The sequence below is a fragment of the Pongo abelii genome, chromosome 20, assembly GCF_028885655.2.
Source record: "Pongo abelii isolate AG06213 chromosome 20, NHGRI_mPonAbe1-v2.0_pri, whole genome shotgun sequence".
Lineage (NCBI taxonomy): Eukaryota > Metazoa > Chordata > Mammalia > Primates > Hominidae > Pongo > Pongo abelii.
The window spans coordinates 47,697,072-47,725,062 of NC_072005.2; the positions used below are offsets into that span (position 1 = coordinate 47,697,072).

Genomic DNA, 27,991 nt, shown 5'->3' on the forward strand with positions numbered 1-27,991 from the left:
GGGAGGTCAAGGCAGGCAAATAACTTGAGCTCAGACATTCAAGACCAGCCTGGGCAACATGGTGAAACCCCATCTTTACAAAAAAAAAAAAAAAATTGGCCAAGCATAGTAGTACATGGCTGTAGTCTCAGTTACTTGGGAGCCTGGGGTGGGAGGATCACTCAAACCCAGGAGGTTGAGGCTGCAGTGAGCCAAGACTGCGCCACTGTGCTCCAGCCTGGGTGACAGAGAAAGATCCTGTCTCAAAAAAAAAAAAAAAGAAAAAAGAGAGAGAGAGAAACAGGACACCAAGTAAAGAGTCCAGCCCTTCTGGACTATTTTCTCTCCAGACCTCAGAGAAACCTGTATTGTAGTGAAAGCACACACCATATAATTTTTTTTTTTTTTTTTGAGACGGAGTCTCACTGTGTCGCCCAGGCTGGAGTGCAGTGGTGCGATCTTGGCTCACTGCAAGCTCTGCCTACTGGGTTCACACCATTCTTCTGCCTCAGCCTCCTGAGTAGCTGGGACTACAGGCTCCCACCACCACGCCTGACCAATTTTTTGTATTTTTAGTAGAGACAGGGTTTCACCGTGTTAGCCAGGATGGTCTCGATCTCCTGACCTCGTGATCCGCGCGCCTCGGCCTCCCAAAGTGCTGGGATTACAGGCGTGAGCCATGGCGCCTGGCCCACACCATATAGTTTTACTATCACAAGCCTGACGTGAGCTCCTGATTGCCACTGACGGGAAGGGAATTATGAATTATGTCATGGAAATACATGACCACACATGCCAAGATGCACACTTCCAGGTATAATTGAATGAAAAATTCACAAAATCCACATCAGAGATACATGACCTCCCCTAAACAACCCTGTCCTCCCCACTTGGTCTTTTGTCGTTAATTTCTTTTGAAGTAAGAGAATAAAGACTGTTATAAATTTCACAAAATAGGAAAGTGTACACATCTCCTGTCATCCCGCTGTTTAAGCAAGAGGATACTGTGCTCAACTTCGTTAGAGTTATTATCTTGAGGTTTTTATAAAGAGATATCATCAGTCCCCTCCTTAGAAGGGCCATCTGATAACATGCAAAAAAAATGCCACTGTAACCAAAACCCAGAGGCAGGAAGGACTCTGACAAGAGCAATTCCTAAGGTATTCACATGCCTGCCAGGGTCTGGTGCTGCTGGTGCAGGAGGATCTGCTGTTGGCAATAGCTGGAAAAAAAGAGAAGGCAGGGTCAAGTGCAGTGGCTCACGCCTATAATCCCAGCACTTTGGGAGGCTGAGGCAGGCGGATCATCTGAGGTCAGGAGTTCAAGACCAGCCTGGTCAAAATGGTGAAACCCCATCTCTACAAAAAATACAAAAATTAGCCAGGTGTGGTGGCAGGCGCCTGTAATCCCAGCTACTTGGGAGGCTGAGGCAGGAGAATCACTTGAACCTGGGAGGCGGAGTTTGCAGTGAGCCAAGATCATGCCACTGCATTCCAGCCTGGGTGATAGAGTGAGACCCTGCCTCAAAAAAAAAAAAAGGAGGGCAGCTCTAACACTCAGGGAGTAGTAAGAAAAGAACTCACTCAACCTTCAATTCTCACACAGCCAGTACCCTTCCACCCTCTCTATGGGAGTCTCACTGGGAGGGCTGGTACATAATTAAATGCCAATACATGGATGAAATAAGTTACAGAAGGGTGGGATCAACTGGGTCAAAAATGGTTGAACATTTCACAAAACAGGAAGGATTTGGGTTAGGCCCTGAAAGACTCAGGCTTAGGAAAGCAGACACAAAGAGAAACAGAAGCCAAGGAAACCTAAGTAAAGCATCCAGCCCTCCTGGCCGATTTCCTCCTCAGACCTCAGAGGGACCTTTATTGTAGTGAAAACACATGCCATATAATTTTACTATCCTAAGCCTGAGATGAGCTCCTAATTGCCACTGATGGGAAGGAAATTATGAATCATGTGATAGAAATACACAACGCACGCAAAGATGCACACTTTGCACCACTCTAGATGCACAAAGATGCACACAGGCTCCACTGGAGATGCTAGTTTTGAAGAGGGTCCCAGGAATAAGAGTGGGTTTTCAGATGTTATTTTATTTACTCTTCTCACACACAATATGGGGATATTTCACAAGGAGGATACTGATCCTCAGAAAGCGGAAGTAACTTGCCAAGGTTGTTGGTGGATGTGGGATTAGAACCTCAGTGAGTCTAACACCGGAACCCATGCCACCACCACTACCACCGAGAGACCTGGACAGGGTATGTGTAGGGAACAGGAAGGAGCAGGGAGAGCTGAAGCAGAAAGAAACCATTTTAAAACAGGGAAGTTAGGTAAGCTTGCTAAACAGGGATAATATGTTGCAGAGAAATGAACACTAGACAGACGTTCAAACTTGATCTGATTACAGAAAAGACACTGAAGGTTTTGAGGGGGCAGAACCAGCCAAAGTGAAACCTTGAGCCAAGACCAAAGAAGGTGGTAAAAAGGGGAGTCTGGATTCCTAAGCTAGAGAGATGCCGCCAACAACAGTGACAGGACCACGTGATGCATGGAGCAAGAACTAGTCGGAGAGGCTAAAGCTGTGGGTTTAAATACAAAAAGTCATGCAGTAAGGGCATGGCAGGGTGGGGCAAGTTATATTCTTTCTCTGCAGTTCAGTCTCTCTTCATCTATAATCAGGTGCAGTGAGAATTAATGTCTAAATGACCCTCAACCCTTGCTACTCAAAGTGTGGCCCACCAACAAGCAGCAACGACATGTCCAAAAGCTCCTTAGAAATGCAGAATCTCAGACCCCACCAGAAGCATCAGAATCTGTATTTAAACAAGATCTTTGGGGGATCTGTGAGCACATTAAAGATTGTGAAGCAGTTTTCTGAAGTGTCTTCCAGTTCTAAAATGCAATGATTTCACAGTCATCTGAACTCCGTCACCTTACAGGAGAAAGAAGGAAAATAACATTTACCTTCGCCTCATTTGTGACCTTTTCTTAAAACAGCCTCTTAGACTCGCCCACATCCAGGTAGAGGATTTAGAAAACACCCGAAAGGCAGTGCTGCCACCTTGCGACCACCATCAGTAAGTGCACTTAACTCAGCGGTCTCACCAGTCGTGGAGCAGGTGGGGCTGGAGCGGGCAGGGTGTAGGAGGTGAAGTCCGAGTCACAGATGAAGTGAGAGAACCATAACTGCCCACAAAGACTGGAAGTAACTGTCAGAGAGAGCTCAGCCTGCATCGCAGAGCAATGACCCATTGCAAAACACAGTTTTTATAACAATATATGATCAGTGAGAAACGGTTCCAAGCCAAGTTCTGCCCTTGTAACCTTAAAAATCATTGTAATGGGTATTTTCTTTTGTTTTCTTTTCTTTTTTTTTTTTTTTTTTTTTTCTGGAGACGGAGTCTAGTTCTGTCGCCCAGGCTGGAGTGCAGTGGCGCGATCTTGGCGCGATCTCGACTCACTGCAACTTCCGCCTCTTGGGTTTAAGCGATTCTCCTGCCTCAGTCACCTGAGTAGCTTGGATTACAGGCGCATTCCACCATGCCTGGCTAATTTTTGTAATTTTAGTAGAGACAGGGTTTCACCATGTTGGTCATGCTGGTCTTGAACTCCTGACCTCAAGTGATCCGCCGGCCTCAGCCTTCCAAAATGCTGGGATTACAGGCGTCAGCCACCGCGCCAGGCCACTGTAATGGGCATTTTCAACATCAGCCTCAGCCTGAATTCCACCAGTAAACTGGTAATTCCCCAAGGAAACTTACTTTACCGTGACAGTTCTTTCACATCCTGAGCCAAAATATGTGTGATTCGCACTCACCAATCCTTGTCCTGTGTCCTCCATAGGCTGCAATAAGTCTAACACTTTGTTGTACAACCCACCTTCAAATATTGGGTAAAAAAAAAAAAACATGTGCCACCCATCCCAAATTCCCTTGGTGGTTTCCCACGTGGGGTCACGTGAAGTCCCACACCCTCTGGTCCCTTTCCCACGGACGAGTGAAGTGCAGCAACCACAGCAGACACTCTGAATCCTAGGGGTGTTCCCCAGAGCAGCAGAGCCACAGGACCCCCGTCCCCATTCTGGCACCTCACCCCTACCTAGAAGCTGAACCCTGTATCAGCTGATCTGGGGACGCTGACTTTTCCTGCTTCTGCTGCTGCTCAGTCATCCTACACCTGTGCAGATGTCTACTTTTTATTCAGTTTTATTTTGTAAGAAATATTTATGGGAGCCTGCTGTGTACTGTCACTGGAGAGACAAAGGTGAATCACACCTGGTCCCTGCCTCACAGAGCTCCAGGTTATGGAAGGAACCCACTCAAAGCCAGACCATTATCATTCAGTGAGAAACACCATGACAGACATCAGCACAGGCTTCTCTGACCCATCTCACCAATGCCCTGTGAAAAATCTCCCACTCTTGGTTTTCTCACCAGGTTCCACGCATACATGGGATCATTTCTGAGCTGAGATTTCGTCATTTCAAGCTCAAAGTGAAAAAGAGAATGCAAATGTCCCCAATGGTCCTTTGTGTGGCCACAGCTGAATCCGACATGTCCTCCTGGCTAATCCAGGGTGCTCAGGGCTCCCACTTCACTCTGAGTGTCCTCCCTCCTATCGGAGCTCACGTCTGTACCTGCAGCAGCCAGGTGGCTGTACACTAACAGAAAGTCCACGAAGTCAGGAAACTTTATTTATTCCCGTAACTTTGAGGCTAGTGACCTTGTGACATTGAACTAATCTTATAACTTCCCTGCACTTTAATTTCCACGTCTGTAAAGTGGAGCAGGTGGATTCAGTCACCCTAGGTGCCACTGTATAGTGAGAGCTCCACAGAGACAGCAGCACACCTGATCTTCTCAGCATCCACCATCTAGCAAATACCAGGCACACACCAGGCGCTCAAAGCCTCACTGAATGTGTGTGTGAATAAATGACTCTATGAGAGCCATGTGGATCATGGACAAAGTCAACAAATATTTTTGAACGTCTACCAAGTACACCGTAGAATAGGGAAATAAGTAACCCAGGCAGGGCGGTGTTTTCTCCTAACTTCCCCTGACCTCCTTCCTGGGTGAGGGAGGGCCTCTGTACATCAGAGAGACTCTTGACACAAATAATGTTCTCAAGATGCATTATAAGAAGTTATCATGTTAACAAGAGGAAAGTCCATTTGTCTTGGGGATGTTTTAATCAATGGACCTGAGGCACCCGAAGCCCCCCCAATGAGACACAGGAAGCGACATCCACCCCAAGTACATGGAGGGGAAACCAGATGGAGTGAACTGACAAGTAGCGGGACCTGGGAGAACAGAGGGGTAAAGAGACTGAGGCACCTGGAGGAAGGTCTGAGGAGGAGCTCCCGGCCCCTGCAGTGGCCTCGGTGTGGACTGATGCAGAACTCAGCAGCATAAGTAAAGTGGCCAACCAGGCTCTATGCATACATGGGATCATTTTTCACTAAGATTTTCTTTCTGCTAATGGGCTTCACTTTTACACACTTTCTAACACATCAGGACAAGTTAACAGGTTACAAACCATCATTCCATTCAACAGTCATTTATAGAATACTCCCAAAGTGCCAGACCCTGTGTGAGTCAGGCAATACAAAAATGAACATAAAAACTCCTGTCCTCTAAGATCCCCATCCGATGAGCTCCAGGGAGCACCTCTCTTACAACACGCCCCTGCTCTGCACAGTCCTCCTCTCTGCCCTCCACCAACCCAAATCCTCCCCCAACTCCAGTTCAAGTTCCACCCGACCAAGTCCCTCTCAGTCCCCCTGCACTCCTGTCACTTTGAGAGATAACTGCACTCATGTCTCTAGGTTTTATGAAGTGGATGCCATCTCCCTGGTTAGACTTGAGCCTCCTGAAGGCAGAGACCATTTTTAGAATTTTCCAAAAAAAAAAGCCACATCAGTAATTTGCATCAGAACAAGCCTGGACTCTGCTTGAGCCTTCAACTTAGATAGAGACTCCACTGCCTAGCACAGTCCCTGGCCCCTGCAGTGCTTTATAAACCCTGCAGTAGCAAAGTCCACAATCAACTCCTGTGTCAGTCAACAGGCCGGGATAATTTGAAAATGCAGAGAGAGAAGAACAGTCAAACAAAAATCAAAGGGCTTTGACTCATGCCTTGCCTCTTCCCTTTTCTCAGGGAAACAAAGTCATGCCACCTGCTCTCACTTCTGCCTGGAGGCTTCCAAAAAAGGGTTCCCTTGTTAGCCTTCCCTTCAGCCCACATGAATATCACCCAGCATTCAAGCCCAGCCTCTCCTCTCCCTTTGAGCACATTTCCTAAAGTCTCAAAGAAATGTCAAGTTTAGTCAGTGCTGATATTCTATGCCCCTAATGTTTACTTCAAGTATTATTACCTTTCTTCTTTTGCCCGGGGCCATTTCCAAACAAGGGCTGGAGCCAGGCGCCCCAGCAGCTGGGCAAACACACTTCAGGGCTCCTTCCCTCCTGCGGCTCCTGTTTCTCAAACCCTCTGGGACCTGCAGCTCTGGGGGTCTCTTCCCCCAACCCAGTTCCTTCCCCTTTAGACCAGAACGACTAAGCCAGACAATGGAAAGGAATTGTGAACAGAGCCGGAACAAGGCAACTTTCCAGGCAAAAACACTACTATTGCCAATATTTTGCCAAGGATGGGAGCAGGAGCACAGAGGGGAAACAAACCTTGTCAACATCTCTTCCACCAATACATAGCATCCACTTTCCTGCCAAATACTCAGCTAGAAAGGGTCATTGAAAGGTATAAGGTGGGACTGGGCGCAGTGGCTCATGCCTGTACCCAGTACTTTGGGAGGCCGAGGTGGGCGGATCACAAGGTCAGGAGTTCAAGAGCAGCCTGGCCAATATGGTGAAACCCCGTGTCTACTAAAAATACAAAAATTAGCCAGGTGTGCGGGCGTGTGCCTGTAATCCCAGCTACTCAGGAGGCTGAGGCAGGAGAATCACTTGAACCCAGGAGGCGGAGGTTGCAGTGAGCCAAGATCACACCACACTGCACTCCAGCCTGGGTGACAGAGTGAGTCTCCATCTCAAAAAAATAAAATAAAATAAAAGTAGATAAATAAAGTTCTAATCTCTTCCCTCCTTCTGTTGCTGCCACTAATGCTGATGTCCATGGTCTCTAGCAGCCTGAATCCAGGTAAATAAGACTGTCTGTGGAGGGGAAACTGGGGGGAGAAAATGTGGCAAAACAGGCCACATGTGCACCAAAATGTAGCCCTTTCAGCCACAGAAATTGGGAGCAAGTGAGCCTTTCTCAGTGCCAGTTTCCTCATTTACTAAAAGAAGCAAACTGTACTTACTTCCATGGTCGCAAGGGTTAAATGAGATATTGTATGTGAAAGTGTCTGCAACTACAGCTGGCAAATATATATATGTACATACCGGTTCAAGAAAGATTTGCTTCCTTGCCTTCTCCCCCAAGATTTTCCCGGAAAAGTAATGCACTTCCCCAGGGCCAAACTTGGTGGCAGTTGTGGGAGGATGTTAAAGGCAACTGTACATTCATTAAAGTTAAGGAACTTTTTGCTTTCATTCCCTTTTTGTAAAGACAGGATCTCACTCTGTTACCCATGCAGGGGTACAGTGGTGCCGTCATAGCTCACTGCAGCCTCAAACTCCTGAGCTCAAGCAGTCTTCCTGCCTTGGTCTCACAAATATATATAAATAGAAGTGTACCCCACATGCCTGGCTAATTTTTTTTTCTGTAGAGACGGGGTCTCACTGTGTTGCTCAGGCAGATCTCAAACTTTGCTTGTATTCTTTTTTTTTTTTGAGACGGAGTCTCGCTCTGTCTCCCAGGCTGGAGTACAGTGGTACAATCTTGGCTCACTACAACCTCTGCCTCCCGGGTTCAAGCGATTCTCCTGCCTCAGCCTCCTGAGTAGCTGGGATTACAGGTGCACACCACCATGCCCAGCTAATTTTTGTATTTTTATAGAGACGGGGTTTCACCATGTTGGTCAGGCTGGTCTCGAACTCCTGACCTTGTGATCCACCTGCCTCGGCCTCCCAGCTGGGATTACAGGCATGAGCCACCGCGCCCGGCCCACTTGTATTGTTTAGAGTGTACCAAGCATGCACACATTTTAATGCTATTTAATGGTAAGCTGAAGAAAATCCTATCACCAGATAGTGTCCATATTTGAAGCTTTAGCCACACCAAGCCCTGCTGCAACAACGCACCCTTTGGGAAGCAGACCTTTGGTTAAAGTTTTGAGTTTACTCCAGTTTTCACTACAAGCAAAGTGGCCCAGATCTTTGCAAAGAAATCACCTAGAAGAGAGCTCACCCCACCAGGCACAGTGACTCACACCTGTAATCCCAGCACTTTGGGAGGCCAAGGCGGGCAGATGATTTGAGGTGAGCAATTCAGGACTAGCCTGATTAACATGGTGAAACCACGTCTCTACTAAAAATACAAAAAAATTAGCCGAGTATGGTGGCATATGCCTGTAGTCCCAGCTACATGGGAGGCTGAGTCAGGAGAATAGCTTGAACCCATGAGGCAGAGGTTGCAGTGAGCCAAGATCGCACGCCACTGCACTTCAGCCTGGGCAAGAGAGCGAGACTCCATCTCAAAGAGAGAGAGAGAGACAGAGAGCTCACCCCATGTATATTTCCACTTGGGAGCATCATCTTTCCAAGGGCCACTTTGAGGTGAAATGGCTTTTTTACATACTTAGCATCAATTGGGTCCTAAAATCAGGAGACATTCGCCCTTCTCCACCCCAATTTCCAACATCCCCTCCTTTGTAGAGAGAGCACTCTGGAAGCCGCTGAGCCCCATAGCCCTAGGGCCTAGACCACTATTCCAAAAGGGAAGACTTTTCCATCACTATGACAGACACCCAGACTAGAGTCCTCTGCCTGGACTCGAAGCTGTAGCCCCAACCTCTTTTTCCAGTGCAACCCCTTCTACTTACTAAAAATTACTCTCATTCTACTCAAACCAGCCTGTTTGCCCTTCCCTGAATGGGGCTTGTGTTTTCCCATCAGCTCAACTTTGCTCACACGCCCAGCTCAAAACCACCTTCCCACAGGCCAGACAAGTGCTCAGTTCTTCCCACACCCAAATGAGCACTCTGCCTCCTGAGAGCCTGCTTAGCCCTACTGGACGCTCTCTTGTTGCACTTATCATCTGCTGCCTTATATTGAAGGCCTTCATATGCCTCTCCTGCCTCCACCCCCTGCCCTTCTAAATTTCAAACTCCTTGGCAGCACAGACTGGTGCACTGTTTCCATATCCCTCACGCTATCCAGCTCAGCACTTGGCAAACATTAGCTAACCGCAAGAATGCATCCTTAGGTTTCTAAGTCAGTCCAGGGCTTCATAGCAGTTCTATTGACATTGGGGATGAAAAGTTCCTTGTGGTGGGGGCTGTTCTGTGAGATGTTCAGCAGCATCCACGTGGCCTCTTTCCACTAGATGCCAATAGCACCCTTCCCTCTCTCCCGTCCCTACCCTGGTATGAAAACCAAAAATGTCTCCAAACATTGCCAAATGTCCCCTGGGCGGAAACCACCCTCAGTAGACAACCACTACTCTCTACCAATAGTTCTCCACCTGGCCACACTTTCAGACTCTCCTGAACATTTACACTCAGCCTGGAAGTCAGGGGGACCTAGATCCAAATCCTGGCTCTGTCACTCCCTTTGCAACCCTGGGCAAGTCGCTTCACTTTTTTTATCCTGTTTTATCGTCTTAAGATGAATAAATATCCCTTCTCTTAATCTTGTTGTGAAGATTAAATGATCCGCAGCGTGACCTAGAAAGGGTTTAATAAATGGACTGTGTAGAATTTCTAAGTCGCTCCTAAAGCAGGAGGGTGAAGAACTGGGGAAAGCTCGCTGCGCCGCCAGGGGGCGCCATCATAAACCACGTCGGTGGGTGGCCGCCAGGGTCCAGCCTTGTTTCCCAGACAAGCAAACTTTGCAATGCGGGCCTGAGTCTGAGCTACTTCGTAGCTGCAGGAAATGACACTCCTCCTCATCCCCCAAAATAATTCTCAAAATAAAATCGAATCTTATTTTATCTTTTCATGACATACATGCTCAATATGCTTTTCACAGGGGAGAGGGAAAAAAAGAAATGGATGATAATATATGAGGATATTATGAAAGAAATCATATTTTATATGATTTATAATAGATGACTCATTACTTATAATATTACTTGTTAATCATAAATTACTTATAATAATAGCTGACATGTTTTAAGAACTCCTGTGTCTCAGGCACTTCACATTTATCTCATTTTATCCTCACAGAAATCTTAATACATTTTACATTTTTTTACGTATTATTTTTCAGATTTTCAAAAATATTGTAAAAACAGTCAGAGTTCCGGTATATCCTTCATCCAGCTTTTTCAAATAACCTTAACTCTAATGCAATTATCAAAATCAGTCACCTAGCATTGATACAATAAATTTAAAAATATAGAAATATGGGGCTGGGCATGGTGGCTCACGCCTTTAATCCCAGCACTTTGGGAGGCCAAGGCGGGCAGATCACGAGGTAAGGAGATCAAGACCATCCTGGCTAACATGATGAAACCCCGTCTCTACTAAAAATACAAAAATTAGCCAGACGTGGTGACAGGTACCTGTAATCCCAACTACTCGGGAGGCTGAAGCAGGAGAATCTCTTGAACTCAGGAGGAGGGGGTTGCAGTGAGCCCAGATTAAGCCACTGCACTCCAGCCTTGGCGACAGAGTGAGACTCTGTCTCCAAAAAAAAAAAAAAGAAATATTAAAATTTTGCTAATCATCCCAGTCATGTCTTTTTTCTACTCCAGAGTCCGACCCAGGATCCCACACTGAATAACATTGTCACATCTCCTAGGCCTCCTCCAACCTGGGGGAGGTTCCCACTCTTTCTCTCTCTCAGGACCTTGATGCTTTTGAGGAGGTCTGATCAGTTGTTTTGTAGAATGCCCCTCAATTTGGGTTTGTCTCATGTTTCCTTGGGATGTTTCAGGTTGTGTATTTTGGGCAAGATTAGCACAGAAGTGATATGTCTTTCTCTGGACATCCCAGCCGGAGCCCCAGGATGTCCATATCTCTCATTACTGATGAGGTTCACTTTAAGCACTTGGTTCAGGTGGTGTCTGCCAGGTTTCTCTACTGTAAAGTTACTGTTCATCTCATTGTAATTAATAAGTATCTTGTGGACAGATACTTTGGAAATATGCAAATAGCCAGTTTGTTCTCAGCATACTTTTACCAATTAATTTCTAGAATCCAGAGATAATTGTAGCCAATAAACAGTTCTTACTGTGGTGTTAGCCAAACAGTGATTTTCTGTTTCCATCATTGCTTCTACATTGATTAACTGGAATACTGCTGTAAGAAGGAGCTATTTCTTCTTTCTCGTTTATTTATATATTCACTTATTTATATATATCAGCATGGACTCTTGAGTATTTATTGGTTGGACTACATTACTATTATTACCGATTACGTTGCTATATTGTCCCCAGATTGGCCATTGGGAGCTTCTTCTAGTTGGCATTTGTGATATTTTCCACACATCCCCATCATTTTTCAAGCTGTGCCTTACTCTCAGGCCCCGCAAGATGCTCCAGTCTCCTCTTGTGCTTTCCTGCCCCAGCCCTGGAATCAGCCATTTCTCCAGGGAACCCTAGTTCCTTTCATGGGAGAATGATGTTTACAGACCATGGGCACCGATATGCCCATTGCTAGTAGGTGCCGGTGCTTCTATGCAGAAGAAGCATAGTGGTCAGAGCTGGGAAATAACACATGAACACTAGTGTATTGTTACCCACATTTCACAAATTAGGTAAATGAGGCACAAGAAAACTTAGGCAACTTGACCAACATCACAGAGAAAATAGGTAGTGGAACTGGGAAACGAAAATAATGACGAATGCACCACAAGTCCTAACAACCAAAAGTAGCTTTTTCACACATCTGCATCAGCAGAAAGCCACAAGCCCAATATTCCAGCATAGACACTCTCTTTGAAACAGAATTCCACAGCAATAACCACCATGACAACCACGATGTACTCAACACCCGCCTGGGCACTGGGCTCCCACAGCAGCTCGCTTATTCCCAACAACTCTGCAAGGAGGATTTTACCATCCTCCTTTTACAAATCAGGAAATCAAGGATCATAGAAGCCAAGTGACTTGTCCAAGTCAACATAGTTAGGCGACAGAACCCTTAGCTGTCCCCAGGTACATCTGGACATAAAGTCCATGCTTATGCCACTGTGTCAGCATTTCCAAAAACTGATTTTAGGCGAAACATAAGTAAGCTTTTTAAAAACTTTAATACTTATGCGTTTATTTTAATACACATTGAGAAAAAATTTAAGCACACATCAAATCTGTAATTTCATAGACAATATTGCATAAGACAAGGATGTTTTGTCTCCAACTCCTGGCCTCAAGCCATCCTCCCACCTCAGCCACTCGAGTAACTGGGATCACAGATCTGAGCCACCGATCCCTGCTAGGACAGGATGTTTTGTAAACTAAATTTATTTAGAAAAAAGGATGAGGTATATAATAATAAAAGTGGTACAAGCTAGAGAGAAAATCATAAAGTCAGCCTAGAAATGTCTGGTGTCTGGATGACATAATGCTACAGCACCGTGCAGCTTCATTCTCAGTTACTCCCAGGAAATTAGAGTCACATAGCGCTGCAGAAAGAACAACTCAGAATCTTAGACCCAGGCTTTAGCCCTGGATGTGTCCACTCCTAGGACCCCAAACATCTCTGTGACCTCCTTGCTGGGAGTAAATCCAACCTTCCCAGACGTGTGAGAACAGTAAGAAGACCCTGCACAGACAAAGGGGTTTCTCTGTCACAGGGAAAAATAACACCAGGCTCAGGGACCCCAGGGACTCTGCATGGTGCTGACCAAGGCCAAGGCATAGCAGAGGTCCACGCTGGGGAGGGAGAGTCATCTTGTTATGAAACAGGGATCCAAATAAGCCTCTCAGAGCCTGGTCTGGGGAATTCAAATGCAGACAGAAGGGAAAAAGGAAGAAGAGAAAATGAGGCAAAACTGAGAGGGGAGGGGAGAGAGAAGTGACCTGGGCAGAGCTTCACCCATGACCCTGGAAAGTGCTCCTGCCCTGGGAGGAGGCTCAGCATGGAAAGAGGAAGGACAGCAGAGCCTACAGTCACAGCAGCCCTGACTACAGCGTTCCTGGAGCCCAGGATCTTTTCCACAGAGGAGGAAAGAGCAGGCAGCAGAGACCATGGGGCCCCCCTCAGCCTCTCCCCACAGAGAATGCATTCCCTGGCAGGGGCTTCTGCTCACAGGTGAGTGAAGGATTCCTGGGAGTGGGCAGGAGGAGGAATCACAGAGAATGGCTGGGGTCTCCTGGGGAGGATGGGGCTCTGATAGGGGACAGAGGGCTTCTGCTGAAGCCTCAGGGGAGAGAACATCAGAGAGGGACACGGGTCACAACAAGACAATCACATTGAACTGGGAATGATAAGAGGGAGGAAAATCCGTTGATCATGTTTTCCAAGTTAATCATTACTGGTCACTATAATTAGAAAATCATAAGAATAAGAATTACATCAGGGTGATACTTTAAACAAAAATATAACCAGGGCACTAAACCCTGTCCTTGACCACCAACCACAAGTTGCAAAATAACCACCACTCCTTAACTCATCCACGAGTATTTGCAATCAAATTTTAGGCACTGGCATACAACAAATATCAGACAAGTCTCTGTGTTCAAAGAGCTCACACTCTCGCAGGGATGACGATAGACACCCAAAGAGATCTAGAATGTGAGGTCAGGTGTTGACAAGAGCCCTGGAGGGAACAGAGCAGAAAAAGGTCAGAAACGGAAGATCCAGGGTCTCTAGAGGAGGTGTCAGGGGAGGGGTCTCCCAAGGATGCCCTAATGTGAGCAGGATCTGAGGGCAGTGGGGAGGGAGCCGTGCAGACCCCTGGGGAAGGGGATTCCAAACAGGAAAATGCCAAGGTCAGAGGTGCTGAAGGAAGAAAGGTCACACTACTGACCTTGACCAAGTGGGACACACACACACTCTCCAAGGCTGAAGGGTGAAGAGACTCTCTCAGGACCCAGGGCCCCATCTTTCCATCCCAATACATGGGTCCCAATATTGGCTGATGCTCTCTCCTCTCTCCTAGCCTCACTTCTAAACTTCTGGAACCCGTCCACCACTGCCCAACTCACTATTGAATCCACGCCGTTCAATGTCGCAGAGGGGAAGGAGGTTCTTCTACTCACCCACAATCTGCCCCAGAATCATATTGGCTACACCTGGTACAAAGGGGAAAGAGTGGATAGCAACCGTCTAATTCTAGCATATAAAATAGAAACTCAAAAAGCTACCCCAGGGCCCGCATACAGTGGTCGAGAGACAATATGCCCCAATGCATCCCTGCTGATCCAGAACATCACCCAGAATGACACAGGATCCTACACCCTACAAGTCATAAGGTCAGATCTTGTGAATGAAGAAGCAACTGGACAGTTCCATGTATACCGTGAGTATTTCCCCATGACCTCTGGGTGTTGGGGGTTAGTTCTACTTCCCACATACGGGATTGTCAGGCGTGGGCTGTGCCTGTGGCCCTCTCTGCATTACATCCTGTGTTAGGGTTTGGACATTTAGTGCAGGACACACACGGGGGAGACAAACTTCCACAGATCAGAATTCCTTTCCTGCATCCAGACCCTGCAGACACTCGCTGCAGAGGAAGGACAGTCTGATGGGGGGACTCAGCAGGGCGAGGTCAGTGTCAGACAAGCACCCCATGGTCTCCCCATGGACCTGACCCTAAGAAAGACCCTGGAGAACTTGATCAGGGCCTGGCCTGAGGGGTCCCCCTAGGATCCTCAGAGAGAAGCTCAACTCTTCCCAGAACTGAGCCCCTGTGCAAATCCCTGTCCCAGATTCCTGACTCCAGGTGACCCTGGGGACCCTAGGGATCCTGTGCCAGGGCTGGGTGAGGCCTCCTGGGCAGAGCTGACTGGGAGCAAGAATTTACCAGCTGTCTGAGGGTCGTGGCTCCTGGAGTTGGTCACCAGCCAGCGTCCAGCCCCAAGAACCTCTTCTGGGCAAGGACAGGGCCTCATCCTTCACCTGAGACTCAGCATGGAGTGAACAGATGGACAAGATTACTAGGGCATGAGCCCACTGCCCAGGGGAACTTAGATGACTCCATGGGAAGTTCAGTATCCCCAGGGGGAAGAAAAGAAGAGAGAAGATGCTCCCAGCAGCTCCTTTTCCACAAGGGATCAGACTCAGGGACCTCTCTTTTGGAGGCAAATAAGCATAGATGCTGTTCATTTGGGCAGCTCCTCTATACACAGCTGAGGTCAAGTAATTGTAAATATTTTGAGATTAATTCACAAATAACCTCACAGCCAAATAGCACTTATCCTACTTATTGAAAAAAAATTGAGGAACAGGGAGACACAGTCACCGACTAGGGTCACACAAGTCATAGGTGTCAGATTAGAGTCACACGAGGTCTCTCTGCAGCCACAGCTGCCTCTTCTCCACCAGGAGACGGCTGGCACTATCATTAGACATCTGCAGACCTGAGACCAGTCCTAAGTTCTCTTTCTTTTTTCTTGGGCATCCACAACTCAGAGGGGGAGATTTTGGTCTGGAGAGTGAGGGGCAAATGGAAAATTAATCAATTTTTCCTGATATAGTTTGGATGTTTATCCTCTCCAAATCTCATGTTGAAATGTGATCCCCAACGTTGGAGGTGAGGCCTCATGGGAGGCAATCGGATCACGGGGGGCTGTTTCTCATGAGTGGCTCAGCACCATTCCTTTGGTGACAAGTCAGTTCTCACTCTCAGTGCACAGGAGATCTGGTTCTTTAAAAGTGTGTGGCACCTCCACACTCTCTCTTGCTCCTGCTTTTGCCACATGACACCACCTGCTCCCCCTTCTCCTTCCACCATGATTGTAAGCTTGCTGGGTCTCACCAGAAGCCGAGCAGACGCTGGTGCCATGCCTGTATAGCCCACAGATCCCTGCATCAATTAAATCGCTTTTCTTTATAAATTACCCAGCCTCAGACATTTCCTTATAGTAACAAAAAATAGCCTAACACATTAGCCTAACCTAGAATTAAATGCCTTGTGTCAACAGAGTCAGTGCCAGGAATGTCCAGGCCTCCCTGTCAGATGCGCACCACTGCCCTCACTCAACCTGAAATCCTGTGTTTCCTGATGTGTCAGTGTCACTCCCACAAGAGGATAAAAGAAAAACCTTGCTTTCACTCCCCACTCACATCCTGCACCAGCGCAGGGCCCAATGAGAGGCACACACTCAGTAGTTCTCTGATGAAAGAGGGAAGGAATGAATGATGAGTAATTTATAAACTCTTCAGAGACCGGATCTTGGATGCAGAATCCTATAAGGTTCTGGCCACACCTGTTTCCTGTCCCTCCTGGGGCCGGGATCCTTGTTGCATTCCTCTAACCTCTGCCCCTAAAGCCACCCCAAGAACCGCATCTCATGGGACTCTGGCACAGCTCATCTGTGGGAAGGTTTTCAGGTCTCCTTGGTCCTGGTTTGTGGGCGGCAGGCCACCCAGGCGCCGAGGCAAGAGACCGAGGACATGAGCTGTTCCAGTATAATAAAATATAAAATAAGAATAGTTATGCCAGATATAGATCTTAGATATGATTATATATGAATATCATTAATCATTAGTTGGTAGCAATTACTCTTTATTCCAATATTATAATAATCCTTGGTCTATAATCATGACCTAGGAAAAGCCAGGCCATACAGAGATAGAAGCTGAGGAGACACAGTGAGGAGTGACCAGAAGACAGGAGTGAGATCCTTCTGTTGTGCCCAGACAGGGCCACTAGAGGGCTCCTTGGTCTAGCTGTGACACCAGCGTCTGGGAAGACGCCCGTTGCCAGGCGGACCCAGGTCTAGCAGTAGAGTAAGTGTCAAGGGAAAACATCCACTACTTAGCAGACCGGGAAAGGGAGTCTCCCTTTCCCCAGGGGAGTTTAGAGAAGACTGTGCTCTTCCACCTCTTGCAGAGGGCCTGACATTAGTCAGGCTTGCCCGCATTTATCGGGAGGCCTAACCGTCTCCCTGTGATGCTGTGCTTCAGTGGTCATGCTCCTAGTCTGCCTTCATGTTCCATCCTGTACACCTGGCTCTGCCTTGTAGATAGCAGTAGTAAATTAGTGAAAGTACTAAACATCTCTGATAAGCAGAAATAATGGCGTAAGCTGTCTTTCTCTTTGCCTCCTCTCTCTCTCTGCCTCGGCTGCCAGGCAGGGAAAGGCCCCCTGTCCAGTGGACACGTGACCCACGTGACCTTACCTATCATTGGAGATGACTCACACTCTTTACCCTGCCCCTTTTGCTTTGTATCCAATAAATAACAATGCAGCCAGGCATTCGGGGCCACTACCGGTCTCCGTGCATTGGTGGTAGTGATCCCCCGGGCCCAGCTGTCTTTTCTTTTATCTCTTTGTTTTGTGTCTTCATTTCTACACTCTCTCATCTCCGCACATGGGGAGAGACCCACCGACCCTGTGGGGCTGGTCCCTACACTGGTTCTAGAATAACCAGGGGTCTCCTTGTCCCTGGGGTCTCTGAGGTCACTGTAGTCCCCACAGCTCACTGCCGTGTAATCTCTGGCTGTCTCTGCTCCTCCTTGTTCCTTATGTTCCTCCCCTTTCACACCAGTGAGGATGCCCCTGCCCTGCACAGCTTCCTCCACCCTTAGGTCTTCCCCAGGAACTCCCTCTAACAAGACTGGCTGTTCTGTTCCCTTCCCACTCACACTGTGGCCTGGCCCACCTCCAGGACAATTAAAAAAAGGCACAGTAATCAGCTGGATCAGAGCCCCTGCCAGGCTTCATCATGAGCCAGTGTCCCCAGGTCACCAGGAGAACGAGCTTCCACTGTGTCCCCACCCAGGGCTCTTTCCCTCCATGAGGCCAACATGTGGAACAGGCCACAGGACAGGGTCAAGCAAGTCCTCCACCTACTCTTGTAATTGCCCAGCAGGTTTTTCCTGCCACTGCTCAGACAAAACCAATTCACCGAGACCATGATATTGCAGTCAAGACAGAGTTTAATTAATGCTAAGTGAGCCAAACAGTAAGACAGGAGTTTATTATTACTTAAATCAGCCTCCCTGGAGGCTTGAGGTTAGAGTTGTTCAAGGATAGTTCGATGGCAGGAGACTAGGGAATGGGGAATGCTGATTGGTTGGGGATAAAATCATAGGGATGTGGCAACTGATCCTGGTGTGCTGAAACTGCCTCTGAGTGGGGGCCACTAGACCACTGAATCATGGGTCACGGTCCAGGTGGAGTCAGTCAGTTGCCAGAATGCAAAAGTCTGAGAAACATCTCAAAAGACCAATCTCAGGTTCTACAATAGTGATGCTATCTATGGGAGCAATTAGGGAAGTCACAAATCTTGTGACCCTCCCATAATGCTAATCTCATAATGTTTCATTAGTTTTACAGAGGCAATCCCTGACAAAGAGGGAGTTAGTTTTAGGGAGGGACTGTAATCATCCTTGCTTCAAAGTTAAACTATAAACTAAATTTTTCCCATGGTTAGCCTGGCTTGTGCCCAGGAATGAGCAAGGACAGCCACCCTGATGCTAGAAGCCAGATGAAGTCAGCCATGCTAGCTTACTCTCGCCATCTTAATCTTTGCAAAAGTGGTTTCAGTCTCTACAATGACTCACCAGGCGGTCAGAGGCAGGAGGAGAGGTCTGCAGTCCCCAAAGCTCCTGGGCTCATTTCACCCATTTCCCTCCTGACTCCACCCTCATTCGGCTATGGGGCTCCCATCCTCCAGTCATTCCCTAGAGACTTCTGGTGTCCCATTTGGCATGTAAGAAGCTTGAAACCTGTCACTCAGTTATAACAACAAGTATAAAACTGAACAAACTGAAAAATCAACAACTCTTTTAGATCCCTCAGAGAAGCCAGGCCTCGGTGTTCATTGCCCCGCATATTGGAGAGACCGACAGGCAAAGATGGAGCAGCACACCTCACCTGGGCAGAAGCCGAGGCACAGAAACCCTGCAGAACCAGCGCTGGGGTCAGAAATCCGAACTGTAACTGACAAATTGCTGGAGGCTTAGCTTGGACAAGCCCCAGAGTTAAACTAAACACTCCAGGGGAGGGATCAGCCTTGGGGCTGGGATAAGGAGGGACTCTTTTGTGAGTCTTAACTCCTAGAGCTACCAGATTCTCACAGTGAATATGCAACAAAGATCCCCTCCTCCTTCCTGAAGCGGGAGGGGGAAAGGAACTATTTTGGAAAGATCTCCGTGAATTCTATTCTTCTTAGCAACACCTGCCTTTAAGAGAAAGTTTTACCAGAGCCTGACCTCCTGGGGTTTTATGGGAGCCTAACTGGCCTGGCAGTGAGTAAATGTCCAACTTCAGCCACCTGTAGCCAGCATGTCCCACCTAAGGGGACAAAAATACAGATAGCCACTTATGAAGTTCACAGCCCAGGCCACAGACCTCATCCAGGACCACAGAACCCTTCCCTCCCGACACTCACCACCGCATCACTGAACACCTGCTCACCCAAGTTCCTTTTACCCAGAATATCATGTCTGGCTTTCAACAAAACTGCACAAGACAGACTAAGGCAAAAAAAAAATGCAGTTTGAAACTCAGAACAACAATCAGAACCAGACTCAGGTGTGGCAGGGATGTTGAAATTAGCAGAACGGAAATTTAAAACAACTCTGGTTAATACAGTAAAGGTTATGATGGAAAAAGTAGACCCCACGCAGGAACAGATGGGTGATGTAAGCAGAGAAATCAATACTCTAAGATAGAACCAAAAGAAATGCTAGAGACAAAAAAAGAAACCTTCCTGTAAGATAAATGAAGAATGCCCTCAATGGGCTTACTGGTAGCCTGGACACAGCTGAGGAAAGAACCTCTAGCTTGAGGGTGTGTCAGTAGAAACTTCCGAAACTGAACAGCAAAGTTTTGTGTTTTGTTTTGTTTTGTTTTGTTTTGTTTTGAGACGGAGTCTCGCTCTGTCGCCCAGGCTGGAGTGAAGTGATGCAATCTCAGCTCACTGCAAGCTCCACCTCCCAGGTTCACGCCATTCTCCTGCCTCAGCCTCCCAAGTAGCTGGGACCACAGGCGCCCGCCACCATGCCCGGCTAATTTTTTATATTTTTAGTATAGACGGAGTTTCACCGTGTTATCCAGGATGGTCTCAATCTCCCAACCTCATGATCCGCCCGCCTTGGCCTCCCAAAGTGCTGGGATTACAGGCATGAGCCACCACGCCCGGTGTGAAACAGCAAAGTTTTAAAAGAGTGGGAAAAGGCCGGGCGTGGTTGTTCATGCTTGTAATCCCTGCACTTTGGGAGGCTGAGGTGGGTGGATCACCTGAGGTCAGGATTTCGAGACCAGCCTGGCCAACATGATGATACCCTATCTCTACTAAAAATACAAAAGATTAGCCAGGCATGATGACAGATGCCTATAATCCCAGCTACTCAGGAGGCTGAGGCAGGAGAATTGATTGAACCTGGGAGGTAGAGGTTGTAGTGAGCCAAGATCTTGTGATTTCACTCCAGCCTGGGCAACAAGAGCAAAACTCTGCCTCAAAAAAAAAAAAAAAAAAAGAGTGGGGAAAAAAGTGGAAAGCATATTCAACTTCACATTCAATATTTTGTATTGACAATGGCATGTTTTATATTTTGTAGTTGTGGGACAACTACAAAGGCTGTAACATACATGTAATGGGAATACTGGTGGTTCCTGGGACCAGGTGGAGCTGGTGAGCCCTGTGCTGTCTGATGGGCTCACTGCCTGTTCCACACACACCTGTGTCCCTCATGATGATGCCATTATCATAAGATGGGGTCTTCGGGTGGGGCGATGTGCAAGCCACCAGCATCTCACTTAGACTCTGCCCAATTCGGGCTAATTTAATCAAATTCTAGTTGTGTTTCCTGAGGCCTAAAGAAAAGGAGGAAGGTGTTTCATATGCCTGTTTAGGCCCCTTCCCATTTTGCCTAACTCTGCACAGGAAATTGAGGTGAGGGGTCTTTCGACATTTACTGACATAACACACATCACATCTCCTAATTTGGTATTTTTCTTCTCTGTGTATTATTGAGACATCTCAGACTTTCCGTCTGACCAGTTCTGTCTTCCTAACAAGACTCACAATTCTCTCTCTACCCAGAGAGTCACTGATTTCACACCAAAGTCAGCATCATCTTTCTTTGAGCTTAACATGATTATGCTGGTCTTCAGCGTTTAGCAGACCTAAACCTTATTATGTTATCAAGAGAAATGCTACAGCCAGCAATTGACTTTAGACCTTTAGACCATTAATAATAATTTCCACTGATAGAAAAAAATTAATTTCCCCCAAATTTCTTTTTTTTTCACTATAGTAAGAATATAACTCCTTTGTCTAAACTCCTGACAAATTTTTAAGGGCAAAATGGACTGTTACAGATGGGGAATCCCAAATCCAAAAATCCAAAATGCAAAATGCGCCAATATCCAAAATTTTTTGACCACTGGCATGATGTTCAAAGGAAATGCTCACTGGAGCATTTTGAAATTTTAGATTTTCAGATTTGGGATGCTGAACCGATACTTGTAATACAAATATTCCAAAATAAAAAATAATCAGAAATCCAAAACACTTTTGCTCTTATGCATAAGAGATACTCAAACTCTATTAATTATAGACACCAAGCTGTACAGCAGATCTCTAGAACCTCCATATCTTGCATAACTGAAACTGCAGACCCAGTGAACAACTCCCTGCCAGCCCTTGGAAATCACCACTCTGTTCTTTTATTCTTTTTCGAGTTTTACTCTTGTCACCCAGGCTGGAGCGCAATGGTGTGATCTCGGCTCACTGCAACCTCCGCCTCCCAGGTTCAAGCAATTCTCCCTAGCCTCCTTAAGTAGCTGGGATTAGAGGCGCGCCACCACACCTGGCTAATTTTTGTATTTTTTAGTGGAGATGGGGGTTTCACCATGTTGGCCAGGCTGGTCTTGAACTCCTGACCTCAGGTGATCCACCCGCCTCAGCCTCCCAAAGTGCTGGGATTACAGACGTGAGCCACCGCACCCGGTCCACATTCTACTCTCTGATTCCATGAGTTTGACTACTCTAGGGACCTCGTATTCGTGGAACCTTACAGTAGTTGTCCTTGTACGACTGACTTCTTTCACTTAACATAATGTCCAATGAGAGAAAATATTTGCAAAGATTCTTCCCAAATGTCTCTCTCATATCCATCAAACACACAGAGTCCATGAGGGCCAGATTGCCAGCAGTTTCATGCTTTCTCTTTCCACCAGTCGGTTCTGCATTTGCAAACGTTCATATGTATTTCTTATTAAGTTCCACAGAGTCCTCACCTGCCCTCTGCAGGAGAAGAAAACACATTAAGGACTGAGGACAGAGAACATGGTTCTGCTCCAAAGCCACCAGCTCCTGCATGTCCCCTCACTCTTTCTAAATCATTCTTGGGATTCTACTCTTCCTGTTGTTGTTGTTTATTGTTGTTGTTGTTTGTTGTTGTTACGGAGTCTTGCTCTGTCACTCAGGCTGGAGTGCAGTCGTGCAATCTCGGCTCACTGCAACCTCTGCCTCCCAGGTTCAAGTGATTCTCCTGCCTCAGCCTCCCGAGTAGCTGGAATTACAGGCATGCTCCACCACACCAAGCTAATTTTTGTATTTTTAGTAGAGACTGGGTTTCACCATGTTGGCCAGACTGGTCTTGAACTCCTGACCTCAGGTGATCTGCCCACCTCAGCCTCCCCAAGTGCTGGGATTACAGGCGTGAGCCACTGCGCCCGGCCTTCTGCTATACCTTTTATTGACTCACTGTCTCATGTCAGTCACCATGACATACCTGGAAAGAACAACCTCACCTTGTAATTCTGAGACCTCAGCACCTGCATGTTCCAGGTGAGGACCCCAAGGTCAGCCAGGCAGTCAGCCATCAGGGAAGAAACAGGAGAGGTGCCACGGGATGTGACTCCTGGTCCTGTGTCTGTCCACCACCCAATGCTGCTGCTTAATTCACAATTGAGAAAGTCTCTGCTTCTTTCACAAGCAGGCAGCCTCACAGTCTCTGAGCCCTCAGATGGTCATGCATCTGTCTGTGACACACACATCTGTCTTGGTCTTTTTTTGTTTGTATGTTTGTTTGTTTGCTTGTTTGTTTTGAGAGACAGAGTCTCGCTCTGTCGCCCAGGCTGGAGTGCAGTGGTGCGATCTCGGCTCACTGCAAGCTCTGCCTCCCGGGTTCACACCATTCTCCTGCCTCAGCCTCCCAAGTAGCTGGGACTACAGGTGCCTGCCACCATGCTCGGCTAACTTTCGTATTTTTTAGTAGAGATGGGGTTTCACCATGTTAGCCAGGATGGTCTCGATCCGTGACCTCGTGATCCGCCCGCCTCGGCCTCCCAAAGTGCTGGGATTACAGGAGTAAGCCACCGCACCCGGCCCTGTCTTGGTCTTTTAAGGAGTGGAGTTGGCCAAAGAATGGGAGATGTTCATTCTGATTAAAATATGCCTGTGGAGGAATCACAGGTGCCACACAGGGCAGTCTTCTCTCTGTTATCTGAACAGCGGAGCTGCCCAAGCCCTACATCACCAGCAACAACTCCAACCCCAAGGAGGACAAGGATGCTGTAGCCTTCACCTGTAAACCTGAGATTCACAGCACAACCTACCTGTGGTGGGTAAATGGTCAGAGCCTCCCGGTCTGTTCCAGGCTGCAGCTGTCCAATGACAAGAGGACCCTCACTCTACTCAGTGTCACAAGGAATGACACAGGACCCTATGAATGTGAATTACAGAACCCAGTGGGTGCCAGCTGCAGTGACCCAGTCACGCTGAATGTCCTCTGTATCTTCTGTTCCTCTGGGCCCAGGCTTCCAGCCCAAATCCACACAGCCAGAGGCCAGGCCTCTCAGTCCCTCTCAAGTCCAAGGACTCAGACTCTCACCCAGGCTGGCCATGACTTCCTGTCCCAAGCAAACCTGGGCAGACCCAGCCTTGACCAAGAATAGGAGAGGAGAGGCTGCTCCTGTCCTGGGAGGCTCAGGGTCCACAGCCTGTGATGGGAGAAACAGGTGAATGTCTCAAACCCAGACTCAGTGGACAGAGTGGATTTCGTTAGGACTTTAAGGTTGTGACTTGGCTCAGAGGGACACTGTGGCTCTTCCACAGACCAGGAGCTTCCCCTTCCCTCTAATGATACCATCTATGGCTTTATTCTCTTTGCTCCAGATGGACCGAGCATCCCCAACATTTCCCCCACAGACTCCTATTACCATCCAGGGGCAAATCTCAACCTCTCCTGCCACGTGGCCTCTAACCCACCCACACAGTATTCCTGGTTTGTCAGTGGAATGCTCCAGCAACACACACAAAAGCTCTTTATCCCCAACATCACAGTGTATAATAGTGGATCCTATGCTTGCCTTGCCCACAGCTCAGCCACTGGCCTCAGTACAATCACAGTCAAGACAATCACAGTCTCTGGTAAGTGGATCCCTGGAGCGTAGGCCCTGAGCTCTGGGTAAAGCCAGTCAGTTTTCTGAAAGAGCCTGGAAGTTTATTTCCCAGCCATGTCTTGGACACAAGCAAATCCCAAACTCTACCCTGAGCCCTCTCACTCCATCTCTGCAGGACCCCTCCTCTCCTTGTTGTTCTGATTTCTCACAGCTGACCTTGGGGCCAGCCTGGAATGTTGTACAAATTTTGTTTTATCACTAACAAGTTCTGTGACCTTCCTTGACTTACTGAGGTGCTTTAAGTCTCAGATTCTAACTCTGCAGCTGGGGGTGACGCCCCTTCTCCCTCAAGGTGATGTGAGGATGAGATGAGCTGTAGGTAGGTTGGTGCCCACTGGAACTGGCACATGGAAGGCCCCTGAAAACAGTCAATGAACATCATCCCTGCTTATCAGCATTGAGTTGATGGCGAGGGCCTGCCCTTTGTGAGTGTCATGGGATGGAAAAGGAGAAACAGAGGGAAGAGGCGTGATACGAGAGGAAGGAGGGACTAAAAGGCACAGGAGCAGGGTGAGGTACAGGCACCTCTGGGAGAATGTATGAGTTGGTGCCGCCCAGTGTGTCAAGCCTGCAGAAAATGGTGCCACCATGGAAAGCAAGGGAATCCGTGATGAAGACAACACAAGAGACCACACTCAGGCCCCGCGGCATCTCCCTCCCTGACTGCACATGTTCCCTGCAAGGCCCCCGTGGTTTCCTCTGGGATAGACTTGGGCCTCTATCCCCTTTGCCTTCTTCTTTCCGCAGAAGAAAATGCCCCAGGCATTCCTGTGGGGGCCGTCGCCAGCATCGTGACCGGGGTCCTGGTCGGAGTGGCGCTGGTGGCCGCCCTGGTGTGTTTCCTGCTCTTTGCCAAAACTGGAAGGTACCACAGCTTTTTCCCATCCTCCTCCCACCCCCTAGGCTGACTCCAGGCCAGAAGAAAGGAGACCTTGTCCTGTATTCAGGGCCAGGCTCTCCACGGCCCCCCAAGTCCCCAGGGATCCTTCCCTCTTATTCCACGGCTCCTCCCTCGTCAGCTCCTGACCCTGGGTTGCAGCCTCAACAGCTTCCTCCTCTGTGAATTTGGCCCAATTAAGGCCCCACCCCTGAGTGTGGCCCTAGTTCCCTCACACAGCAAAGCCACAGCTGCCTGGAGGGAGGGAGAGAAGGAGGGAAGGTAGTAGGGAGGGAGGGAGGGAAGGCGTGCTCTGTACTTGGTACCTCCCACTGTTCATTGAATCCACCCACACAGTGAGGGGGATTTGCAGGCTCCAGATCCTGGGCACCATCATACAATGGGGAGTGGACCAGCCTGGACAGGCTGGGTGGGGTCAGCGCCCCCCATGGCTGATGTGGTAACCATAGGCCCTGAGGTGTGAGATGGGAGAACCTGGGCCTCAGAACAGCATGTCCTGGAGCGTCCTTTGTGTCTCTTGCCAAGGGGTTGAGAGAGAGGACAAGGACACTGTCCCATTTCAGCCCTGAGTGCAGGGTCTGGCCACAGCAGGGACACTGAGTTCCAGGAGAATCCAAGACACTTGCGGTCCCCTCCGTGTCCTGCACATGTGGCCCTGCTTTCCCTCTGGGGACTTGACCCTTCCTCTCAGGCAAACCGTCATGGTCTGTTTCCTTCCTTGGGTCCTCATTCCCTTTCCTGGGTCCCTGGGTCAATGTTCTCCTGGCCCGGCATCTGCCTGAGGGTCCTTCCCCTCTGCTCAGGACAGATGTGACTTCCTAAAGCCTTTCCTCAACTCCCCTCTGCTGGGCTCCCCCTAACACAAACCTGAGGGAGACAGGAGGTCTCCATGCCCATCCTTGAAAATGGGGTTCCCTTCTTGTCCCCTGTTCTAACTCCAAAGTTGTGGCTTTTAACCCGGCACCCTCCCAAATGACCCTGACCTTTCCTAGAACCAGCATCCAGCGTGACCTCAAGGAGCAGCAGCCCCAAGCCCTTGCCCCTGGTGAGTGTCCTCTCAGCCCAGGTGTGGCTGGGAACCCCTAGGCCAGCCCCACAGTGTCCGCTCCTGCCAGTCACTGCCAGGGAAACTCTGATCCTTTCCCGGGGGCTGCAAGGAGGATTTCATAAAACATCACACAGGGGACCCCAACTGGTCGGGTCAGCCCTGACCTGTGGGCTCCGGGTCATGGATCACCTCCCCAATCTCAGCTACTCAGGTATCTTAGAGCTGAGGACTCCCTACACCTTCCTGGAGAGGGGATAAGGCTCTCCTCCCACCCTCCTGCTCACTCCTGTCTCTGTTTCCAGGCCGTGGTCCCTCCCACAGCTCTGCCTTCTCGGTAAGCCTGTCCCCTTCCAGCCCCTTTCTACTGGGGTCCCAGCTGTGCAGGCTCTGGGCAGAGGGACCATCAGCCCCCCAGCACAGCATAGACCCACCTTCCCCCAGAACACACAGGACAAGGCTAGCCCTGCCCTGGCCAGGAGCTGGGCCTCTCTACAGGGTCAGGACCACCCACGCCCTGTGCTGACTCCTCCCCGGGACCCTCCATCACCTGAGGAGACCCCTGGAGTGCAGCAGGTGCAGAGTGGACACTGGGACCGTCAGTCAGGGGCCCACATTAACAAGGGTGCAGGGTGGGCCCAGCCAGGAAAAGGGTCAGGGTGCTGTGTCCACACTGGGAGGCTGAGCTCAGGGGCAGAGCTGGTCACTCCTGAGGGGAAATGACCAGAAGTAGACACAGAGAAGTAAATCCTGGCCAATCAGAGACAGGAAACTTCCAGGCTGGGCCTCCATGACCCTCCCTCCCTGTCCACAGATGTACCCTCTCTCCACTGCCCAGGCCCAGCCACCCAACCCCAGGACAGTGTCTTCCATCTATGAGGTGAGTGTGGACCACGGATGTTCTGGTCCCACAGGCCCCAGGGGACCCAGGATCTTCCCCTACTGGCATCGGCTGAGCTCTGAGATTCAGGAAACTGCTGTGAAAATAAGAACAGGGGGTGGTGAGCAGAGGAGGGAGGGGCTTGGGAGTAGGAACCCCCTGAGCACAGCCAGGTTCAGCCCCAGAGCAGCCCTGGGTGGGCCCAGAGCCTGGGAGACGCCACACCCTGTTCTGAGAAGACTACAGGGGTCTAGGCCTCTTCTCTCTTTTTACAGGAATTGCTAAAACACGACACAAACATTTACTGTCGGATGGACCACAAAGCAGAGGTGGTTTCTTAGCTTCCTCCAGGAGCTGCTCCTGTGGGTTGATGGAGAGTCCCCGAGGCCCCCAGCCCTGTGGATGGGGAAGGATATGAAGCCTGAGCCAGAGAACTAGCTATGAGTCCTAAGAAGACACTGGGGTCTGGGGACAGGGAGGGATGGGGGTCCCTGCTGAATATCTGGAGACCTCGACAGGCTGCCCTAGGCTCTGGGTGGGTCAGGACAAAGGCCTCTCATCACCACAGAAAGTGGGGGCTTGCA

At 48.7% G+C, this 27,991-nt stretch overlaps 2 protein-coding genes across 2 annotated transcripts in view; both read left to right on the forward strand.

Annotated features, from left to right (window-relative positions):
* Nucleotides 1-27,991, forward strand: part of LOC103888610 (CEA cell adhesion molecule 6) — a 913,736-nt gene that overhangs the window by 25,855 nt on the left and 859,890 nt on the right. The window contains exons 5-7 of the mRNA XM_054540533.2: nt 23,635-23,913; nt 24,298-24,552; nt 27,732-27,736. Of these exons, the coding sequence (XP_054396508.1) occupies nt 23,635-23,913; nt 24,298-24,552; nt 27,732-27,736 (539 nt within the window). The remainder of the gene's footprint in view (nt 1-23,634; nt 23,914-24,297; nt 24,553-27,731; nt 27,737-27,991) is intronic.
* On the forward strand, nt 12,999-27,988 carry CEACAM3 (CEA cell adhesion molecule 3). Its single transcript, XM_009232648.4, has 7 exons — nt 12,999-13,309; nt 14,160-14,519; nt 25,332-25,449; nt 26,475-26,527; nt 26,833-26,864; nt 27,342-27,407; nt 27,683-27,988. Exons 1-7 carry the CDS (start codon nt 13,246-13,248, stop codon nt 27,746-27,748), a joined length of 759 nt encoding a protein of 252 aa, XP_009230923.4. The 5' UTR covers nt 12,999-13,245; the 3' UTR covers nt 27,749-27,988.